This window comes from Onychomys torridus, chromosome 1 (assembly GCF_903995425.1).
Source record: "Onychomys torridus chromosome 1, mOncTor1.1, whole genome shotgun sequence".
Taxonomy (NCBI): domain Eukaryota; kingdom Metazoa; phylum Chordata; class Mammalia; order Rodentia; family Cricetidae; genus Onychomys; species Onychomys torridus.
In genome coordinates, this window is record NC_050443.1 from 142664447 (window position 1) to 142685007 (window position 20561).

A 20561-nucleotide genomic window follows, 5' to 3' on the forward strand; every position below is an offset into this window, starting at 1 on the left:
GAACAAAACAGCCTGGTGGAATGTCTGGCAGGTCCCCTGAATGTCAGGTATAAGTTCTACCCGTTCACTGAATAGATGGGAAGTGGGGGGCCAGGGCTCTCTGTGCCAGTCAGGCATCTCTCATGGATGCAACCTCAGCTCCACGGCATTGTTTAATCCTTTGGGTTATGGTAGTCTTTTTCCTCCTTGCCTGTAGTTATCCATGCATTTATTTAGCATGTGTGAATTTGTGTGTATGAATATGTTTATGTGTACATGTGCACATGTGTAGAGGACAGAGGTCAACCGAAGCCATGCACCTTGCTTTGGAATAATGTCCCTCCCAGAGCCTGTGGGTTCACTGATGAAGCTAGGCAGGCTGGCCGGCAAGCCCCAGGGGTCTTCCCAGCTCAAGCTCCAGGGGTCTTCCCAGCTCTGCTTCTCCAGTGCCATGAGTACAAACTCACACAACCATGCCTGGTTTTTTAATGTGGGTTCCCAGGATCAAACCTGAGTCTTCATGTTTGTGTGTAAGTACTTTGTGGACTAAGTGAGCCCTCTAGTCCAATTTTCAATTTTTAAAAAGACATCTCAGGTCCATGTTGTAGCTGCTGACTCTGTAATGACCCTTGTCTATGAAACATAAAGACATAACACGTGGGTCCTGGATGTCCAGTATAGGTGACAGAGCACAGGTCCTGGGTGCCCAGTATAGGCCACAATGCACAGGTCCTGGTGTCCAGTATAGACCACAAAGCACAGGTCCTGGGTGTCCAGCATAGGCTACAGAGCACAGGTCCTGGGTGCCCAGTATAGGCCACAGAGCACAGGTCCTGGTGTCCAGTATAGGCCACAAAGCACAGGTCCTGGGTGTCCAGTATAGGCCACAAAGCACAGGTCCTGGGTGTCCAGTATAGGCCACAGAGCACAGGTCCTGGGTGCCCAGTATAGGCCACAGAGCACAGGTCCTGGGTGCCCAGTATAGGCCACAGAGCACAGGTCCTGGTGCCCAGTATAGGCCGCAGAGCACAAACGGGTGTTTTAAGATGGTTCCTTTAGACATGTAGCTGATAAAAGGCTCTGAAATGTACACACTTGGAGTGACAATTGGAAGCTACTCCTTACAATGTCATTTCAGACACAAAGGCGGGTGGGCCTATGGCTCTTCACGAAGCTTTTACAATGAACCCTTCAAAGAACTGGAGAGTGGGGACAACTTGCTTGCTCACCCTAGCAGCCCTTTTCCCGAGGCTCGTGCACACATGGTGTAAGGCATTCTAACAGACCTGGGGCCGCACGGGGAGAAACGAGTCCATCCTAACAAACCTCTGTAGAAAGGAAGAGCCAGATCTGGGGACAGGGTGGGAGGTAACACACTTTTTTTCACAGATCTGTCACACACAGTGTGACTGTCCTCAGAAGCAGGCACGGACACCAGGCACTCAGCCACAGAAGGAAGCTGGGGTCCTGGCCCGAGAGCTTTAATGTCTTTGGATCTGGCAGGTGCTCAAGAGGCTTTTCCAGAGTAGGCCAAGGAAGACAAGTCCAGTTTGGTGTTGAAGGCTTCCGTCAGCTCCCTGGCCAGCAGCTCATGCAGGGACATGCCGTCATGGGAGTACACCCAGTTCTTCCCCGTCCAGTCATAGCGCTTGGGGCCACTGAAAAACAAAACAAACACATGTTAAGTCAGTGAGGACCCTCTTCAGGAGAGCCACAGTGTTAGGATCAAATCAACCCATCTATCCTTTGTTTTGTTTTGTTTTATTTTTTTGAGACAGGGTTTCTCTGTGTAGCTCTGGCTGTCCTGGAACTCACTCTGTAGACAAGGCTGGTGTGGTGGTATTGTGTTCCCCTAATAAACTTATCTGGGGTCAGGGCACAGAACAGCCACTAGATACAGAGGCTAGAAAATGGTGGCACTCATGCCTTTAATCCTAGCATTCCAGAGATAGAGATCTACCTGGATCTCTGTGTTCAGGGATACAGCCAAGCATGGTGACTCATGCCTTTAATCCCAGGAACTGAGCCTTTAATTCCAGGGAGTGATGGCAGAAAGCAGAAAGGTGTATAAGGTGTGAAGACCAGAAACTAGAAGCATTTTGGCTGGTTAAGCTTTTAGGCTTTGAGCAGCAGTTCAGCTGAGAGCCATTTGGATGAGGACTTAGAGGCTTCCAGTCTGAGGAAACAGGATCAGCTGAGGAACTGGTGAGGTGAGGTGGCTGTGGCTTGTTCTGCTTCTCTGATCTTCCAGCGTTCTCCCCAACACCTGGCTCCAGGTTTGTTTTTATTAATAAGACCTTTTAAGATTCCTGCTACAGGCTGGCCTCAAACTCAGAGGTCTGCCTGCCTCTGCCTCCTGAGTCCTAGGACTAAAGGCGTGTACCACTACCACCTGGCTTATCTATCTATCTTTGAAGATAGTCTTATTCTGTGTCTTGGACCTGGATACAGTTGGTCTGGACCTTACTTATATAGCCAAAGCAGGCTTTCAATTTTTAGCAATTCTCCTGTCTCAGACCCCTAAGTGTTAGGATTAGAGTAACCACATTTTGTTGTGGGATATTTGATCGCTGTGTGAAAGGCACCTTTGATTGGTTTAATAAAGAACTGGAATGGTCACTAGCTAGGCAGGAGAGGATAGGTAGGCTTTCCAGGCAGAGATAGTAACTCTGGGAAGGAGAGGCGGGATTTGTCAGCAAGACGTGAAGCAAGTCAGACGTACAGTATGTGACAGTACAGCCATGTGACAGAAGGCAGACTAATATAAATGGGTTAATTTAAGTTATAGGAGATAGCTGGGGACAAGCCTAAGCTAATGCCAAGCTTTCATACTTAATAAGAAGTCTCCGTGTCATTATTTGGGAACTGGTGGTCCAAAGAAAGTCGGATTACAACATTTGGCTGGACTGGATCTTAAAAGTCCCACTGGGGCCCATGATTAAAATTTAGTGGCCAGCCATGACACTATTGGAGGTGGCGGGAACTTTATAGGGTAGGGTCTAGTGGTGGTTTGCTAGGTCACCGGCAGTGTGTTCGGGAGCCTGTCCCATTTCCCTCTGCTGCCAGCTGCCAGGGGAGCAGCCCTTTCCACTACACATCCCCTGCCATGTTCTGTCTCACCACGGGCCCAAAGGCAACGGGACTAAAGTCTCTGAGGCTGTGAGTAGAAACAAAGGCCCGTCTGTTCAGTGGAGCACTAAGAGTCCTGCACAGAGCTGCCTGCCAGCAGAGACTGGCCAACTTCACAGTGACCTGCAGCGAGGTGACCTTCCGATTTCTTCAGTTAGTGTCTTCCTAAGGGCACTTGTGCAATCTGTCCTCTGGAACACTTCAGAGCTCTGTCCTGCAGCACACCTCATTTCTTACCTTTCCTACCCCCCAGGACACCTGCTATCTTACAGCAGTGTTTGGAAAACGACGGTCATTTTGTACCACTCGTGATTTGAACCCAGCCTACACTACTGTGTCACTACTAGCTCTGTCTAGGTCCAAAACACCCCTATTACCCTGAAAGAAGCCCCGTACCTACTAACTAGTTACCCTTGACTCTCCCAGCCTTGGCCACTGTCTGTGCTATTATTAAAAGCTTCACTGGGCATGGTGGTGCAGGCCTTTAATCCCAGCACTTGGTAAACAGAGGCCAGCCTGGTCTACACAGTGAGTTCCAGATCAGTCCTTCCTTCTTTCAACAGGGTCTCATGTAGCCTCTTGAACTCCTTATGTAGCCAAGGATAACCCTGAACTGGTCTTCTTGCTTATATCTCTCAAGTGCTGGGATTACTGGCATGCTCAATAATTTTCTAGCTAAAAGTATTTTTCTTTTTTAAAATTTAAATCTGTGAAATTGAGAGATTCATGAGTGTGTCCCCATATACCATCATTATCTGTTGGTGTGTCTACTCTGTTCACCAGGCGAGGAGAAAGAATTTGGGACATGGTTTTATACTACACCCTAATCCTGCCACCTCTAAGAGGATTGACTTAGGGGGAATTCCTTCGGTCACTGGGATGTATCCACAAAAGGGAATGTGGGACCTGTCTGATCTCTCTCTGTTTCCCACTGTAAGATGAGACATCACTCCTATCTATACATGCCCTCACCATGGCATGCCATTGTATAAAAGGCCAAACCAGTGTCCCTCAAATCTCCTCAGTCTTGGACTTTGAGCTTCCAAAACCATGAGATAAATAAACCTTTTCCCCCATAAGTAACCTGTCTTGATTATTCAGTTGTAGCAATGTGAAAAGGACTAATATGCAGGACTGTGGACAAATCTGTAGCTGTCATTTTGTCATGATTTGTTACTCCAGATGTACCAGACCCGTGTTTCCAATTCTGCTTCCTCATGGCCTGGAGAACAGAGTAGATACAGCAACAGATAATGATGGTGTATGGGGGCACCCTGATGAAGGTAACAGAGAATCCTGAGAGTTCACGATCCGGGACACCCAAGTCCACCTAGAACACTCAAGAAGAATTTTCAAAGACAGGCTAGAAAAGCAGGGATAGCGCAGTGGTGGAGAGCCTGTCCAGTCCCAGCATGTGCGATGCACTGTTTGATCCCCAGCACCACAAAAACCAAGAGAAGCCGGGCAGTGGTGGTGCACACCTTTAATCCCAGCACTCGGGAGGCAGAGCCAGGCAGATCTCTGTGAGTTCGAAGCCAGCCTGGTCTACAGAGTGAGTTCCAGGACAAGCTCCAAAACTACACAGAGAAACCCTGTCTTGAAAAAACAAAGACAAACAGAGAGAGAGAGAGAGAGAGAGAGAGAGAGAGAGAGAGAGAGAGAAGACTAAGGTGGGGAGACAGTCTCCTGGGGGTAGAGGGAAGAGATGTAAACTATCTTTTGTAGGTATAAATGTATGGAGTCTTAATATTACCAACCAAGTGTTGCAATTTAAACATGTGCCAACAGTACAGAAAAAAGGATGACTAAATGGGCAGAGCTTTCGCTTAAAGTACAGAAACCTCTGAACACAAACTACCTGGGCCACATTAAAGAATAAAAAAAAAAAAAAAAAAAAAAAAAAAGTAGCAGCCAGGAGCTGGTGGGGCACACCTTTAATCCCAGCACTCGGGAGGCAGAGGCAGGCGGATCTATCTCTGTAAGTTCAATGCCAGCCTGGTCTACAGAGCAAGATGCAGGACAGGCACCAAAACAGACAGCAAAACCTTGTCTCAGAAAACAAACAAACAAACAAACAAACAAATAAAAAAGAAAGATATTCTGGATAAAGAGCTGGCTCAGCGGTTCAGAACACTCACGGCTCTTCCAGAGGGCTGGTTTGACTTCTTGAACCTCACTGGGCTGCTTACACCTGCTTGTGACTTCAGCTCCTGGGGACCTGACTCCCTCTTCTGGCTGCTGTGGGCAGGGGCACCCCCACATCATGAAACCAACACAGCACAGATTTCTCCTCCCAGTCCCTCATATAAATGACAGGTTTTAAACAGAGTTTGCTTGGAGTCTCTGTAAGAGACTAATTCCTCCATGGTGTATGTGAGCTGCCTGATATGGGGGCTGGGATCTGAACTCTAGTCTTCGTGCTGGAGCAGCAAGTGCTCTTAACCTCTGAGCCACCTCTCCAGCCTCCTCGATAGTTTTTTGTTTGTGTGTGTGTTGTTGTGGTGCTGGGGATCTAACCCAGAGCCTTCTCTCACATGTGAGGCAAGTTCTGTGCCACGGAGCCTGGCATTTTTTTTTTTAATACACACACACACACACACACACACACACACACACACACACACACTTTTTGAGACAGGGTTTCTCTGTAGCTTTGGAGCCTGTCCTGGGACTAGCTCTGTAGACCAGGCTGGCCTTGAACTCACAGAGATCTGCCTGCCTCTGCCTCAGAGATCCGCCTGGCTCTGCCTCCCAGTGTGCGCCACTGCCGCCTGGCCTTTTTTAATATTTTAAAACTGCCAATGCCAGTAGGCTTTCGAAGATTCCACACTGGTTCTAGCTGAGCTTTTCCCACTTTGCCTTCAAAATGTCTTCATCAGTAGTGTTGCTGAGTCTCAGCAAGGTTAGTGTGAGCATCTGTGTCAGCATCTCTCAGCCAGTCCCAGATCACTGTGGCAGCAGCTGTATGCTCACCAGTAAGTTCTTAGTTCTGAGACCCAGGCTGTCTGCAGTGTACGCCGATGTGCCTTCAAGTGCAGGCACATCCATGGGGCAGGCAGGAAGATGTGGGCCCTGGAGCTGCTGCTAAAAATCCCTGTCTCCCTGCCACTGAGTCTGAGCCCAACTCTGCCAACGGAATCACTGAGACCTTCAGAACAGGCTGCGAGTTAAAGGTTAACTGACTTTGAGGACAAAGTGCAGGTCTCTCAGATGCTGGAATATAAAAACTGCCTGTCTCTTTTTCCCTCTCCTTCCTTTCTGTTTTGGGAATTGAATCTAGGGCGTATAGACTCCAGATAAGCATTCTATCACTGAGATATACATCCCAGCCTTCATGGTAGCTTTCCAATTAATTAATGTTTTTACCCTAGGTATATGCCACCATACCTAACAAAAGTAGCTTGTGTACAGCCCTGGCTGGCCTGGAGCTCACTATATAGACCAGGTTGGCCTATTTGCTCTTGTGACATGGTCTTCCATGACAGCCCAGCCTAGCCTTTGAACTGGCTATGTAGCAAGGCTGGCACTCTGAGCTACGGCCTCTACCTCCTGAGTGCTGAGACTATAGATAGGAAACACTATGCCTGGCAAAAGTATCTTTTCCACAGGCAAGCCAGTGATTTCTCTTTTCTGGACAATGACCTAACAGAGTAATACTGTCTGGGCCAGGTTCTGAAAAGTTCCCCTTGCTTCAGGTCTTGTCAACATCCTCATGCCTGAGGAGAGCAACCAAGTTCTCAATGGGGAGAAACGTTCAACCGGAAGCGAGCCTTCCTGCCAAGGTAGACAGTTGTAAAGCCAGTGACGGACACCCTCTCAAATGGTCCCCAACACTGCATTCCAAGTTGAGTTCACCCCTTACAGATTTTGACTTCTGAACGTACCTGGAGGGAGACGATAACCAGATCTGCTTGTTTGGGGTCTGCTTATTGATCACGTAGGTCCCTAGATCCCCACCCAGCTTAACGGTTAGCACGCCGCCCTAGGGGGTCGGGTGGAAGAAAGTGTGAAGAAATTAAACAAGATTAGTTAGCACAAGAACAAACATATATAAATACGTGTTCATATCTCAACACTTTTCACATACCCAAGGATGTAACACACACCATTAAAAAAAAAAAAAAAAAGGGACCTGGGGATGAAGCGCACTGGCAGTGTGTGTTCAGGAGCTGCGAAGTCCCCTGTTCAATTCTTGGCATCAAAACCAGACAAAAATTAGTGTTCTCAGCTAGGAATGTGTGTAGTAAAGACATGACTGTCAGGATGACAGTGGATCAGGGAGCTGCTTTCCTTTTACTTATGTCTGTGTGTTTCCATTCAACTGTATGTGCATTCGTGCCCTTGGAGGCCAACGGCGCTCAGGACCTCTTGCAGCTGGAGCTCCGGGTGTCTGTGAGCCACCTGATGTGGTGTGGGTGCCGGGCCCCACAGGCTGGTTCTCACGCTGGAGTAGCAAGCTCGTAGCCACTGAGCCATCTCTGCGGCTACCACCGTGGATCAGGCACAACAATGCTCAAAGCTCACACTGCTTTCTCTCTGCCTGTGTGGTCCGCCAGGAAAGAGAGGTTAAGACTTGCCTGGGAGCTCAGCAATGGTAAAGCAGAGCTTCACTGCCAATCAGAACATGTACAAACCGACTAAATTCTAAAGGTGTCTGCCCAAGTGTCAGACCTGACAAGTCCATTGTGAAAACACGGAGAGAAGGCAGGTGTGGTGGCAAAAGTCTGTGATGTCAGTGCTTGGGAGGCTGAGGTGGGAAACTGGGAGTTTGAGGCCAGCAGGCTGCACAACAAAATGTAAAGGACAAGAGAAAAAGGAATCAACGCTCTGCCTTGTCTGTCTTAGAAGAGCAGGGGGGCGGCTAGACTACCTGCATTATCCAGACCCTTCCCAGGCAGCTAACAAGTGCTCAGAGACTCCATAAGGCTTCATTTCCCTCTAAAAAGCCTTGCATTCTCAAAAGACTGGCCAGTCCACTTTTGTTCGATAAACGAATATTTAAATTAGAAAACACTCAACAAAGGAGCCCTTCACTCTCAAGCCTCAGTCCCTTAGAATGGCAGGCTATGACACAATGCGCTAGGCAGTAAGTCTACCCTGAATGTTCCCTACTGGAAAGCAGGTGGGAGCCTAGGGCATCAATGCTTTGCTCTGTGCTCTGCAGAGTCTCATCCAATCAGGAGTCTTGGGATGATTCTCACAGCACACGCTTATGAACACAGCCAGCCATTTAAATAAACACTAGAGGCTGGGACCTACAATAATGTAACCAATAGGTATGGGAAGGGGGGCACCAGTGATTTCTCTTTCTCTCTCTGAGACATGGGAGAGAAACTTCCACTTACAAAGGTGCATCAGGCTTTGTAATCCCAGGTCTCAGGTAGTAGAAGATCAGAAATTCAAGGTTGGGGTCAGCCTGGGCAACACAAAACTATGTAAAAAGAACCAAGACATACCAAACCGAACACACAAAAGTTCCTAATAGAGATGTTGGGGATGCAGGTTTAATAAACACAGCAAGACCCTCAGTAGACAGATTCCTCTTTACTCAGAGCCTAGTGTGTGCCAGGATCTGTGTTGGACACCTGTGGGAACTGTTTTCAGCTAGACCAACTATGAAGGTAGGAACCACTATCCCAATTTTAAAAGAAGTTCAGGGTTGCAAAAACACAAAACGAAGTATCAGCAACCCGCAGAGGTGATCTGAAATGCAGGGCTGCTTGGGTTCAAAGACACTGTTCTTCCTGTCATGGGCAACTCCCTCACCCTCCTGAACCTTCGTTCTTAGCTGCTAGTTTATGTAGTTTCTCTCTTTTTATCTTTGGAAAAAACAACATTAAATTTGCCTATAACTAAGTTACACAGTACAGCAGTATTGAGTATATTCACACTGTTGCTCTGGGGCCATTCAGAAATCTCTCTGCCTGGGAAAACTGAAACACTGTACACATTCAACGTTAATTCCCTCCAAGCACTGTGCACATTGGGTGCTAATCCCACCCATCCCAGCAGTTCCTCAGCACCCGGCTCTTCATCCAACTCTACAGTTTCATGCCTCCCCCTACGGGCTAACACTCAGTAGAACCATACACTCACCTCTGACTTAGCTATCTGTGGTTGATAAATGTCCTCTGTGTGTCCCACCCTACACGCTGAGACTTGGTGGTCCACGGCAAATGCCAAAGACTGACTAACTCTCTAGATGTGACTCCCAAGTCTACTCTCCTTCCTAACCAGCCCTGGCCCTGCAGAAGTCACATCACTCTGGCTGGCTCTCAACATCTGGCTGCCTCCTCAAGGACTCTGCTCAAGGACTCCACACCTGTACCTAGTCACTACGACAACGAGTGACCACACCGGGGACAGCCCACTCAACCACTACATCCTCAATTTACTTTCCGATCCCCAATCTTTGGAAGGATCCAAGAGTGCATATCAATTAAGCCAATGTGTGCTCCTAAAACCAACCAACCAAGTGAAAACCAGCCACAGGAAGCCTAGCTCCACAGTGTTCTAGCTGTCTTCTGGCACCTTCCCTGTGGGCCCCTCTTGCTCCAGGACCTGTGCAAGTGCCTCTGGGAAGGTTATCTGGGGCTTTCCACTTGGCAGAGTGCCTGCAGCCACTCATGCATTGAACTGCTTCAGCATGACTTGTGTGTGAAGGAGCCTGCTGTCCCCTGGCCCCCACCTCCCCGGGAAGAAGCGACTCAGTCAGTGCCTACATGCTTCCACTCAAAGCCAGGATGGATGTAAAAGTACTTATTATATTTGTGGATGAATGGATCAGTGGACAAACAGTGACAGGACGACCCTGTGTGTGGTACTATCTGCCAAGGTGAAGGGCAAGGTTACCAAGGCGGAGATCACAAAGCTCAGCTCCTCTACCAGCCCGGTTGCTGTAATTAGTCCTCAGGGCTCTCAGCTATTCCAAAGGACAATGGCAGGAGGGACTAAACCAGCTGCGCTGCTGGCTTAGCAGGAGCCTTGAGACATTTAGAGTGCCCGCAAGTAGATTCCACAGCGAAGGTTTGAGCCCCCACTGATATTCTTTAACCAATGTGAGTCCATTTGTGGGCACATTTACGTGCAGGGAGGGGACAGTATTACTCACACTTTCCCTGCTGTGACAAATATCTGAGAAAACACACCGCCTTACAGCTCCCGAGTTTTCAGTCTAGGGGTGGCTGGCTGCATCGTCTCTGGTCTGTGGTCCGGCACAGCACCACAGAGGCAGAAGGGTGTGATGGGGAGCTGCTCCTCATGGCAGACAGGAAGCAAAGAGGGGCAAGAGGCCAGGGATAATCCTGTCTATCAAGACAAGACTCCAGTGAACCACTTCTTCCAACACCCGCCAGTCTCCACCTCCTCCCATACTCTCCACTGTCCCCTCAGCAGTCACCTAGTCATAAATCCATCAGCAAACCATTCTTCAATTAGGTCACGGGCCTCATGATCCAATCACCTCTGTGGTGACCTATTGTGTCCCCCACTGTATTGTGCACCCTAATAAACTTATCTGGGGTCAGAGAACAGAACAGCCACTAGATCAGACATAGAGGCCAGACAGTGGTGGCACATGCCTTTAATCCTAGCATTCTGGAGGCAGAGATCCATCTGGATCTGTGTGAGTTCAAGGCTACACTAGGAACAGAGCCATGTGTGGTGGCACACACCTTTACTCCCTGCACTTGAGATCTCATGTCTTTGCTTGGGAAACACACACCCCTTTAATCCCAGGAAGTGATGCTAGGAAGCAGAAACATATATAAGGCGTGAGGATCAGGAACTAGGGGCTTTTAAGCTTTTAGGCTTTTGGGAGCAGTTCAGCTGAGATCCATTCAGAATGAGGACTTGGAGGCTTCCAGTGTGAGGAAACAGGATCAGCTGAGAAGTTGACGAGGTGAGGTTAGCTGTGGCTTGTTCTGTCTCTTTGATCTTTCAGAATTTGCCCCAATAGCTGGCACTGAGTTTTTTATTTATTTATTTATTTATTTTATTTATTTTTTATTTTATTAATAAGACGTTTTAAGATTCCTGTTACACACCTCTCAGTGACACCACCAGCTAGGAACCTGGCCTTCAACACATGAGTCTCTGTGGGGCATCCAGATCAAACCACAATGGAAAGAAACAAAATACTGAGCAACTGTGAAGGCACAGTGACCAGCAGGAGACCCTCACACCAACCAGCCAATCAGAGCAGAAGCAGTCCCAGCTGGCCAGGCCTACTGATTTGTGCTAGTGAAGTTGGGCCTGCTCCTGCAGGAACCAAAACTGCAGACTGTTGACACCTGGTCACCTGTAGAAACAGGCACATGGGAGAGGTCATGTTGAGCCAGGGACCCTCACATACATTTGACTTCTCATTAAGAAATAAAAATAAGGAATTTGAAAGTATTTTTTTAACCATTTCCCATCTATCATTTTGACAACCATCTGCACTACATAATCCTACAATTTACTCCAAAATGCACACTTCATGACATTTTCTTGTATTAATTAATTGCTGTTAAAAGGATTAACCTCTCTGCCTGGATTGGGGTGATAGTGGAGGGGAGATGGGTAAGAAAAGGAGGAGACATTTTTCTCCCAAAGGTAAAGGCCTAAGCAGACTCTTGCTTAGTCTGCCACCTGGTGGCTAGCATGTAAACTTGCCCAGCTTCCAGTGGCTGGGGTAATGCTCATCCAATTCAGAAGCTCTCAGCCATCACCGGGTGCAATCTGTAAATAAAGCTCCTTGCCTAGAGCACATTACACATTAATTAAATCAAACTTTCCAGGGGTTGGATTCAGGGCTGCACATTAGAATTCCAGGTGAGCCAGGGTGTGGTGCTGCACATTTAGTTCTAGAGGATCACTCAAGGCCAGCCTGGTCTACATGGCAAGTTCCAGGGACAGCCAGGGCTACATAGAGAGACCCTGTCTCAAAAAAACAAAACAAAGGGGGCTGGAGAGATGGCTCATCAGTTAAGGGCACTGACTGATCTTCCAGAGGACCAGGGTTCAATTCCCAGCACCCACAGGGCAGCTCACAACTGTCTGTAACTCCAGTTCCAGGGGACCTGACACCCTCATAGACACACATGCATGCCAAACACCATTGCACATAAAATAAAATAAGTTAATTAAAACAAAACTAAAAACTAAAACCAAAACAAAACAACAAACCCCTCAGGACAGGCTTCCTCTTACAGTAGAAAGGAGCCAGCAGAGGGCCCAAATACAGAATCTGAACTGCCTGGACAGTTGTCCACAGGTTGGATCCTGGAACTCTATATTTTATTCTTCAATACTAGAGAGTGAAGCTGGGGCTTCACCTATGGCAGTAAAGGGCACTTCCCTTCACTACCTACCCCAGGGAATCCGTTTTTAAACAGCAGAGGCTCACAGAGGCAGAGTGACTGGCCCAAAGTCACTGGCAGAGCTGGGCTGTCACATGAATTCTAGCTTTTATGCTCCAGCCACAACCTATGTTGCTAGATGGTTATGTCTGTTGGAGGCTATTTTTTTAAAGATCTGTATTATTATTTTTAAAATTTACTTATTATTATTCTGAATGTCTGTGTATGAGGAGTGGGTCCACTCGCACGGCAAGGTGTGGAGTCGGTTTCTTAGAATTCAACGGAGGTTATCAGGTTTGGGGGGGCAGCAGCTTTACCCACTGAGCCCTCCACCAGTCCTCCTGTTCTTTGAGACTGAGTTAATCACTCTGTAGTCCCGGCTGGTCTGGACCTCACTGTGCAGACCGAGCTAGCCTTGAACACTCAGTAATCCTCCTGCATCTACTCTAGAGTGTAGAGTCAAAGTTGGGCGCCACCTTGCCTTTTGTTTTAGTTTTAATTGTGTACATGTGACGTTCTTTTTTTGTGTGTTGTTTGTTTGGTTTTTCTTTTTCTTTTTTCTTTTCTTTTCTTTTTTTTTTTTTAAGGCAGGGTTTTTCTGTGTAGTCCTAGCTGTCCTGGAACTCACTCTGTAGACCAGGCTGGCCTCGAACTCAGAGATCTGACCTGCCTCTGCCTCTCGAGTGTTGGGATCAAAGGCATGCACCACCACCGCCCATCTAAGTTACAGTTTTTAAGGAGGAAACAGAAAATAAAAAAAGCCAAAGGTACCCCAAAGGAGACATCGTAGTCCTTCAGGGTATAGGGCTTGTCTGCCAAGTCTTCAAAGAACTCTGCCAGGGCGTCCAGTGTCTCTTCTGCAAGTCTTTCATAAGCTGTCTCGTCTAGAGAGCTGCAGGAGGAAGAAATCCACCAGAGTACTGTCACCAACTGCACAATCACAATAAATACACACAGACACACACACAGACACACACACACACACACACACACAGACACACACACACAGACACACACACACACAGACACACACACACAGAGACACACGCACAGACACACACACACAGACACACACACACAGAGACACACACACACACAGACACAGAGACACACACACAGACACAGAGACACACACACACACACACACACACACACACACACACACACACACACACACACACACACACACACACACACACACACACGCCTTCCAGCAGAAGTAACCAGCTAGCGACATGGAGTGGGTGAGACCCGAAACACTAGGGTTCAGCACGGCCCTGCTCTGCTTCTCTGAGCCTCTTTTCCGGTTAGTGCCGAGATCATGGATCAGCTTTTCTTTTCGTCTCGTCTGGAGACAGAGTCTTGATATGTGGTCTCGATAGGCTTCAATCACTCAGAGTGTAGACATCACAGTCGTGAGCCGCCGCACCTAGCTTTTCTCATTTGTTAACTTTTCATTTATATTTTTATTATTTATTTTTTAGCTGAGGATTGTGTATTTTTTTTTAATGATTTGCTTATTTTTATTTTATGTGCATGGAGTTTTGCCCGCATGTAAGTGTGTGTGAGGGTGTCAGATCCCCTGGAACTGGAGTTACAGACAGTTGTGAGCTGCCATGTGGGTGCTGAGAATTGAACCTGGGTCTTCTGCATGAGCAGCCAGTCTCTTAACTGCTAAGCCGTCTCTCTAGGCCCTCGGTCACACTTTTAAATTGCTGGGAAATCTCCAGCATGTACAGAGCAAAGACTTCGGGTTGATAAAAGTTGTGGAAGAAGTAGCCTATTTTCCAAAGACTACCATCCCAGAGGCAACAGCCTTACATCCCCTGTAAGTCTTTTCGGTGTTCTTTTAGACTATCTGAAACTTTTGAGAATATAAAAATGAAGTGCCTTGTCTGTTTTTCTTTGAGACAAGGTCCTCCTAGGTAGTTGGCCTTGAATTTATGATCTTCCTGCCTCAGCTTTCCAAGCAGCTGCGATTACAGGTGTGTACTACTGTGTCTAGTTCATCATATTTTCTTTATTTTACACATCTACTTTCGCTGAACACTGAGGCTGCTGTTTTCATTGCTTTTGTTACTAAATTGTTGTTGGTCAAGACAGAACATGGGGAAAAAAATGTTTGTACTGCACGTATCTAGACTAGTCCAGAATACAAATCAATAAAAAGAATATCCAATAGAAAAATGGGTGAAACACTGGTACAGACTTCATAAAAGATATACAAATGGCCAGTGAGCATGTGAAAAAAAAATGAACTTCGTTAATGTTTTTAAAATGAAGATTGAAAAATTGGAGCATGCCTTTAGTCCCAGCATTCAGGAGGCAGAGGCAGGCAGATCTCTGTGAGTTCCAGGACAGCCAAGGCTACACAGAGAAATGCTGTCTTGAAAAACAACATAAATAAACAAACTAAAAAAGAGATATGTCATGAAAGACAGAATGGGGGGCAAGCAGGGCTTTCTGCACACTCCTGAAGCTGAGGCAAGAGGACTGTGACTAGCCTGGGCTATACAGAGAGACTCAGTCTAAAACAAACCAACAAAACCAAACCCACCAATCCTTGCACGTTGCTATGAACCCATAGAGACGAGTTGATTAGTCGGTTCTGCAGCAGAGGAACCCTATGCCGAATGAAGGACAGAATCTGGAGTAGGGAACATTTCCCAGAATTAGATAGTGGTGACAGCTGTAGAAGCCGAGGAACACTAACACCTCTGATGACTTCTATGGCATCTGATTATGACAATAAACTGTTGCTGCACTGGGAAGTGGCACAGAGCTAGATCTGAATGTACCATGTCTAAGGGCCTGTGTTCCATCCCCAACAGCAAAATGAAAGAATATACTGCTGTGACAATCTTCCTTCTGTGGGCTTTTGTGCCCCAGTAAGGGTATACGTCGGTTATGAGATGTTCTGCCAGGATCCATTGTCAAAAACTACTGCAGGCCAGGATGCAAATACAGCTTCTAGCAATTGATAAGTCAGATGTCAACCCACCAGAGGAATGTCTCTCTGATGGGGTGCCCTGTCTGGCAAGGCTTGCAGGCCACTGACTCTGAAAACCGTTGCTTTCATCTGTAAATTCTTGTGCAATAACAACTATGATATCTTCCCCACTACCATGCTGAAGAAATCACAAAACTCTGGGAAAAAAACTAAATACCCAACAATAGGGATGAACTAAAGGGAGTCTGGGATATCCACACAGAAACACTAGTCCCTAAAAGTAACATGGCAGATGCTTAGTGATGTGAATGATGTCACTAAAGGTTTCTACATGGGAAGAGAGGGAGAGATGCCTGAGGTAGAAGGTGTTTTCATCTCACCCTGTGTTGTCCAAAGTTCCCGAGTTCCTCAGATGTACCACACAGACACTCTGCTTCTTGATGTTCAGAATCTGATCGAGGTAGTGGGGGCTCAGACTCTAAAAGCCAAAGTTAGGAACATCAGTGACCACATCTTGGTCTAGTCTAATCCAGCAATATAGGATTTACAGTCTGGCACTTTGAGATTCACCAGTAGCCCATGACAGCATCTGTCTTAGGATTTGCCCCCCATCACCCCCTAGTGTTCTTCTCACAGTCTCTCTGCGAAGCCTGTGCTATCTGACAGGACAGTCTTGAGACACAGGGAGCTCTCTGAATGTATTGAGATAAAACAGAATTTGGGCCAGGCAGTGGTGGCACACGCCTTTAATCCCAGGACTTGGGAGGCAGAGGCAGGCGGATCTCTGTGAGTTCTGGGCTACAGAGTGAGATCCAGGACAGGCACCAAAACTACACAGAGAAACCCTGTCTCCAAAAACCAAAAAAAAAAAACCACCAGAATTTGGTCCTCAGCTGTGCTGGCTGCACCTTAAGTGTCCACGGCTGTGTGGAACAAGACCGACCATCTTGCTTATGGCGGTGCAGCTGCTGCAAGCTGTTCAGATCTGGGAAGCACCCCAGTACCCCTAGAATTTGACTTTAAAAAAGGCATCAACAAATGGCAAGAGGCAGAATTCTGCTCAAGTCCATACAAGAGCTGACTGGCTGAGCCTGATGGTTCCTACCAGCAGGATGTGACCTGTTGATTTTTCTTAGTCTCGAACTCTGGGCACTGGGCAATGGCATGCGTGTTGATTATGACCAGATGAGACTGAGTGCAGAGCCAGAGAAAAGTAGTATAGTCTTAGCTGAGGTGGCAGGTGTGTGTGTGTGTGTAGGAGTGGTGGAGAGAGGTGAGGGATTGGGGCTGAGGTGGTCACAGGGCCCATGAAGAAATCATCAGGACTTCATTCTGGCAAGGCAAGAAGTTTTCATGATGAGAATTACCGCTTCAAAATGCTACTCTGGTTGTCATGCAGAGTCAGAGACAGTTACTGCTCTTGTGCAGCAACGACTGTGGTGTACACAACATGTGTGCAGGTGCTCTTGGAGGGAGAAGAGGGCATCTGATCTCCTTTAACTGGAATTGTAGAAGGCTGTAAGCTGCCTTTTATGGGGGCTGGGGATCAAACTCAGATCCTCTCTAAGAAGAGCAAGTGTTCTTAAATGCTTAGTTAGCCATCTCTCCAGCCCTTACTCCATCATCATCATCATCAAGAGGGGGTGGCCCCATAAAGTTGCTGCACTTGTTCCTACGGGACACAGGTTGAGTCCCTGCAAGTCTCCGGGTCACAACCATCAAATGGTTGATGCATAATCTTGTTTGGTATGTGTTTCTGTTTAAGGACACTTTATTTAATATATATTATTGATTCATTAATATTGAACTTGAAGCAATAGCACTTATAACTCATGCTGGAGTGAAGCATATCTGACATAGTTTCTTTGTAGTCTGTGTTTACTGTGGCTCTAGGCTTGGGGACCACTTTCAAACATCACCAAGAAGTACAGAATTGTGAAAACTGAACAGACCGAACATTTGCTCACACTGAGATGGTGAAAGCAAGCAGAACAATGCCTTGTTGGGCCCCCGCTGGGAATACCCTCCATGGGTCTAGTGCATTTCATCTCTCTGCAGCCTTCAAAATGACTGCAAGAGCACCAAGGTAGACAACTGGGGGACAAGGAGTGTTAGTGAGTCAGTGAGAACAGAATCTGAGGATAAAGGTGAACTGGACTTGTATTTTACAGGCGAGGAACCTGAGACGCCAAAGAGGAAGTTGCTCAGGCTCACAAAGATGCAGAGATCCAGCGTGCACAGTTGGAACTGGAGCCCAGCTGTCAGGCGCCAGGCAAGGGAAGAATTACATGGCTGGGAAGCAGAACAGGGCTGAAAACATCCGGGAAAGTGTTTGAGAAAGCGGGGGTCTCGGGTCCTGCCCTTCAAATCCCAGCTGTCTTTCTCATACTGTTCCACTTCCGATTGTTTTAAAATTCTCTTTCATTAAGAAATGAATCCAGAACGAACGCTAAGTGACTACCTCACCACTGAGCTACACGGCTAGCCCTGTTTTGTTTTTAATCTTTTTAAAGACAGGATCTCATGTATCCCAGGCTGGGTTTGAATCTGCAGACAGTGATAGTCCGCAGCCTCCACCTTTTCCACAACGCTGCTTCTTTTCCTGGAATGCTCCCCCAGCCCCTTCCTCTGGCATCTGTCACGTCCCTCTCTGGGAAAGCCTTCCTTAACCCCACTGCTATCCTTTGGGCGTTCTCTTTTTAAGCCACGGAGAAAACGATTCTGTTCTTTGCATCTTCAAGGAACCGAGAACTTATCTGAAGTGCTAAGGCCTTTGTGAACAGTTTAACACTCCCGCCAAAACCGCAAAGTGGGCGTTACCCTTTAATCTCCCCGGTACGGAAAGGCAAGCCCGGCCCCCCCGAGAGCTAGGATCCCCCAAGGTCACAGGGTTCTTCAGAGGCGCGGAGTCTGCACGTGGAACCGCAGTCCAGTCATTTCCCAAAAGCTGGAGTCTAGGGTCCTGCTGGTACACCTGTGATCCCCGCACTCGAGAGGAGGCAGGAGGATCACAAGTATGAAGCCAGCTTGGGGAACACAGCCAATTCTAGGCTAGCCAGGGCTACAGACAAACAAACATCAGAAGATCGTACTCCAAGCTCCCCACGTCACGAGAAGGGGAATCGATTCCCCGAAGCCTAGGCTTCCATGATTCTGCGTGCGACCTTCGGAGGGCACGCAGTCGTAAACTGGCTACACACGTGTGTTCACTACTGAAACTTCAGAAAGGAACCGAGCAGCTTCAGCACTGCACAGATCCCCGTGGGCACGCACCCCCGCAGCCACCTTCCCACCCCAGGACCGAAGCCCGCGCAAACGCCGCGCGCGCGCCCGCCCGCCCAGTGCAGCCCGGCGCATGCGCGCACCGCGCGTCCCCGAGCCTAGGGGCGGGCGCGGCCTGCGCTCGGGAGTGTGAACCCGCAGCGCGCGTACTCACCGAGTGGCGGCCGGCGGAGGCCGCGTTGGTTGTGACCTGCAGGCCTCGGTGGCCGCACGCTCCGATCGGCTCCCTCCCGCGCGGGATCCCGACCGAGGCCGAGGCCCCGGACGCCGCCCGTGGCAGCAGACCCACTGCAGCGCGGCGTCCGAGCGCCCACATACCGCTCCGGCTCTGCCGCCGCTCCGCCCCCCGCGCGAGGACTCGGTGGCGCGCCACCTGGTGGCCGTGGCCTGCCAGCGCCGCGGGCGGGCTCCTGCGCGCAGGTCCGTGGTGAGGTTGAACTGCCCGGTACTGCACCCAGAGCCTGCTCTGTGCCAAACCTGCAACGCATCCCTTGGGCAACAAGAATATGTCAACACTGACCTCCGCGAGTTTACTCACTGACGACCATTTTACTGAGTGCCAGTGGGCGATTCTGAAGATACGCTGAATCAGATAGTCTTGCTTTAAAAAAAAAAAAAACTTAGTTCTAACAGCTCCAACTGCCTGATAATTTCAAATTCCGCATCTCGTAAGCGCGAGAAGTACCAGGCTGACTCGGTGGAGGAGGGGCGTATGTAGACCCACGTCCAGCTGCTGATGGCTACTGGATGAGGAAGGGTCTTCTGGGATATGGCCTTTGATAGGTTGTCCTTGATCCAACGGATGGTCCTACACCCGTGCATATAATGGCAGCATTAAATGGACCCGGTCCCCTGCTCCCCCGCCCCCAAAGTGAAAGAAATTGGGAGAGAGAAGTGGTAGGGTGGTTCAGTGGGAGTTGGCAGAGGCAGGTGAGACGGATTAAAACACAATGTGTGCATGTATGGGATTCTGAAACAACAGTAGTAATAATGAAGTTCCTGGGTGCCCTTTGGATGAGGACTAGTCAGGACTGATGGATGATTGGCTCCCCTCGAAGCATCATTTCAGCAACTTCAGCAGGTTCACCACACTACTGGCCACTCTCCCAGCTCTTGTCAGTTTGTGAGGGACTCTTCCCACTGTCTGGGGTTGTCACTGTGACCCTGTTGAGAGCTCATGGAGGTTCAAAGATTCGAGACAGAGCCAGAGGAGTCTTCTGCCTCAAGAGGTATCGAGTGACAAAAACGGATAGGTGTTAACGACATCCTTCATGTGCTACTGGACTTGGGATGGCATTGCTTCTGATTTCCCACAGAAGGCCTTCATGTGGCCACAAAGGAAAGGAGGGTTTGCAAATTTTCAGATGTGGAATTGGAAGCCCAGACATTTTAAGTGACACCCCTGGTTGAAGGGGAGCTGGAACCCAGGCCTCCATATTTCTGACCCAAATGCTCTCAGAAAGGAGTTTTCCTTAGTTTCAGTATGCAGCTCTAATTGGCTCAGCTGGAGTCAGGTGCTCATCCAGTGAAGCAAATATTCTGCACAGGGAATGAGAGCGACATTACTGGCCAGTGTCATGGTCCATGGTCCATTTTGGGTGGCTGCAAGGCACTGACTGAGCCTCAGTAATTTATAAAGAACAGACATGAATACATGAAGAGGCATGGGAAGGTTCCAGCGAGGCTATTCCAGTCTAGAAGGGATATTAAACTCCTAACTCTCCACACTCCCACACCCTCTCCAATTGTAGTGTTCTTTACTTATTTGCCTGATGTAGTAGGACAGGCCCATAGGGTCCAGGAAATTGGCTCAGACCAGTTGCCAAGGCATGAACATAATGTACTCCTTATGAGCCAACCTGGAGTCTGCCTGAAGCCCT

General features: G+C 48.3%; 1 protein-coding gene across 2 annotated transcripts; it reads right to left on the minus strand.

Annotated features, from left to right (window-relative positions):
- Positions 1–460: 460 nt before the first annotated feature.
- On the minus strand, positions 461–19024 carry Fxn (frataxin). Of its 2 annotated transcripts, none has more exons than XM_036175709.1 (5): positions 18836–19024; positions 15780–15877; positions 13221–13341; positions 6993–7090; positions 461–1637 (listed from the first exon to the last, which is right to left on the minus strand). In XM_036175709.1, exons 1-5 carry the CDS (start codon positions 18995–18997, stop codon positions 1487–1489), a joined length of 630 nt encoding a protein of 209 aa, XP_036031602.1. In that variant the 5' UTR covers positions 18998–19024; the 3' UTR covers positions 461–1486. The 2 variants fall into 2 exon arrangements, with proteins under 2 accessions (XP_036031602.1, XP_036031610.1); XM_036175717.1 differs by lacking the exon at positions 461–1637 and adding an exon at positions 10220–10416 and having other exon boundaries at positions 7032–7090.
- Positions 19025–20561: the final 1537 nt, after the last annotated feature.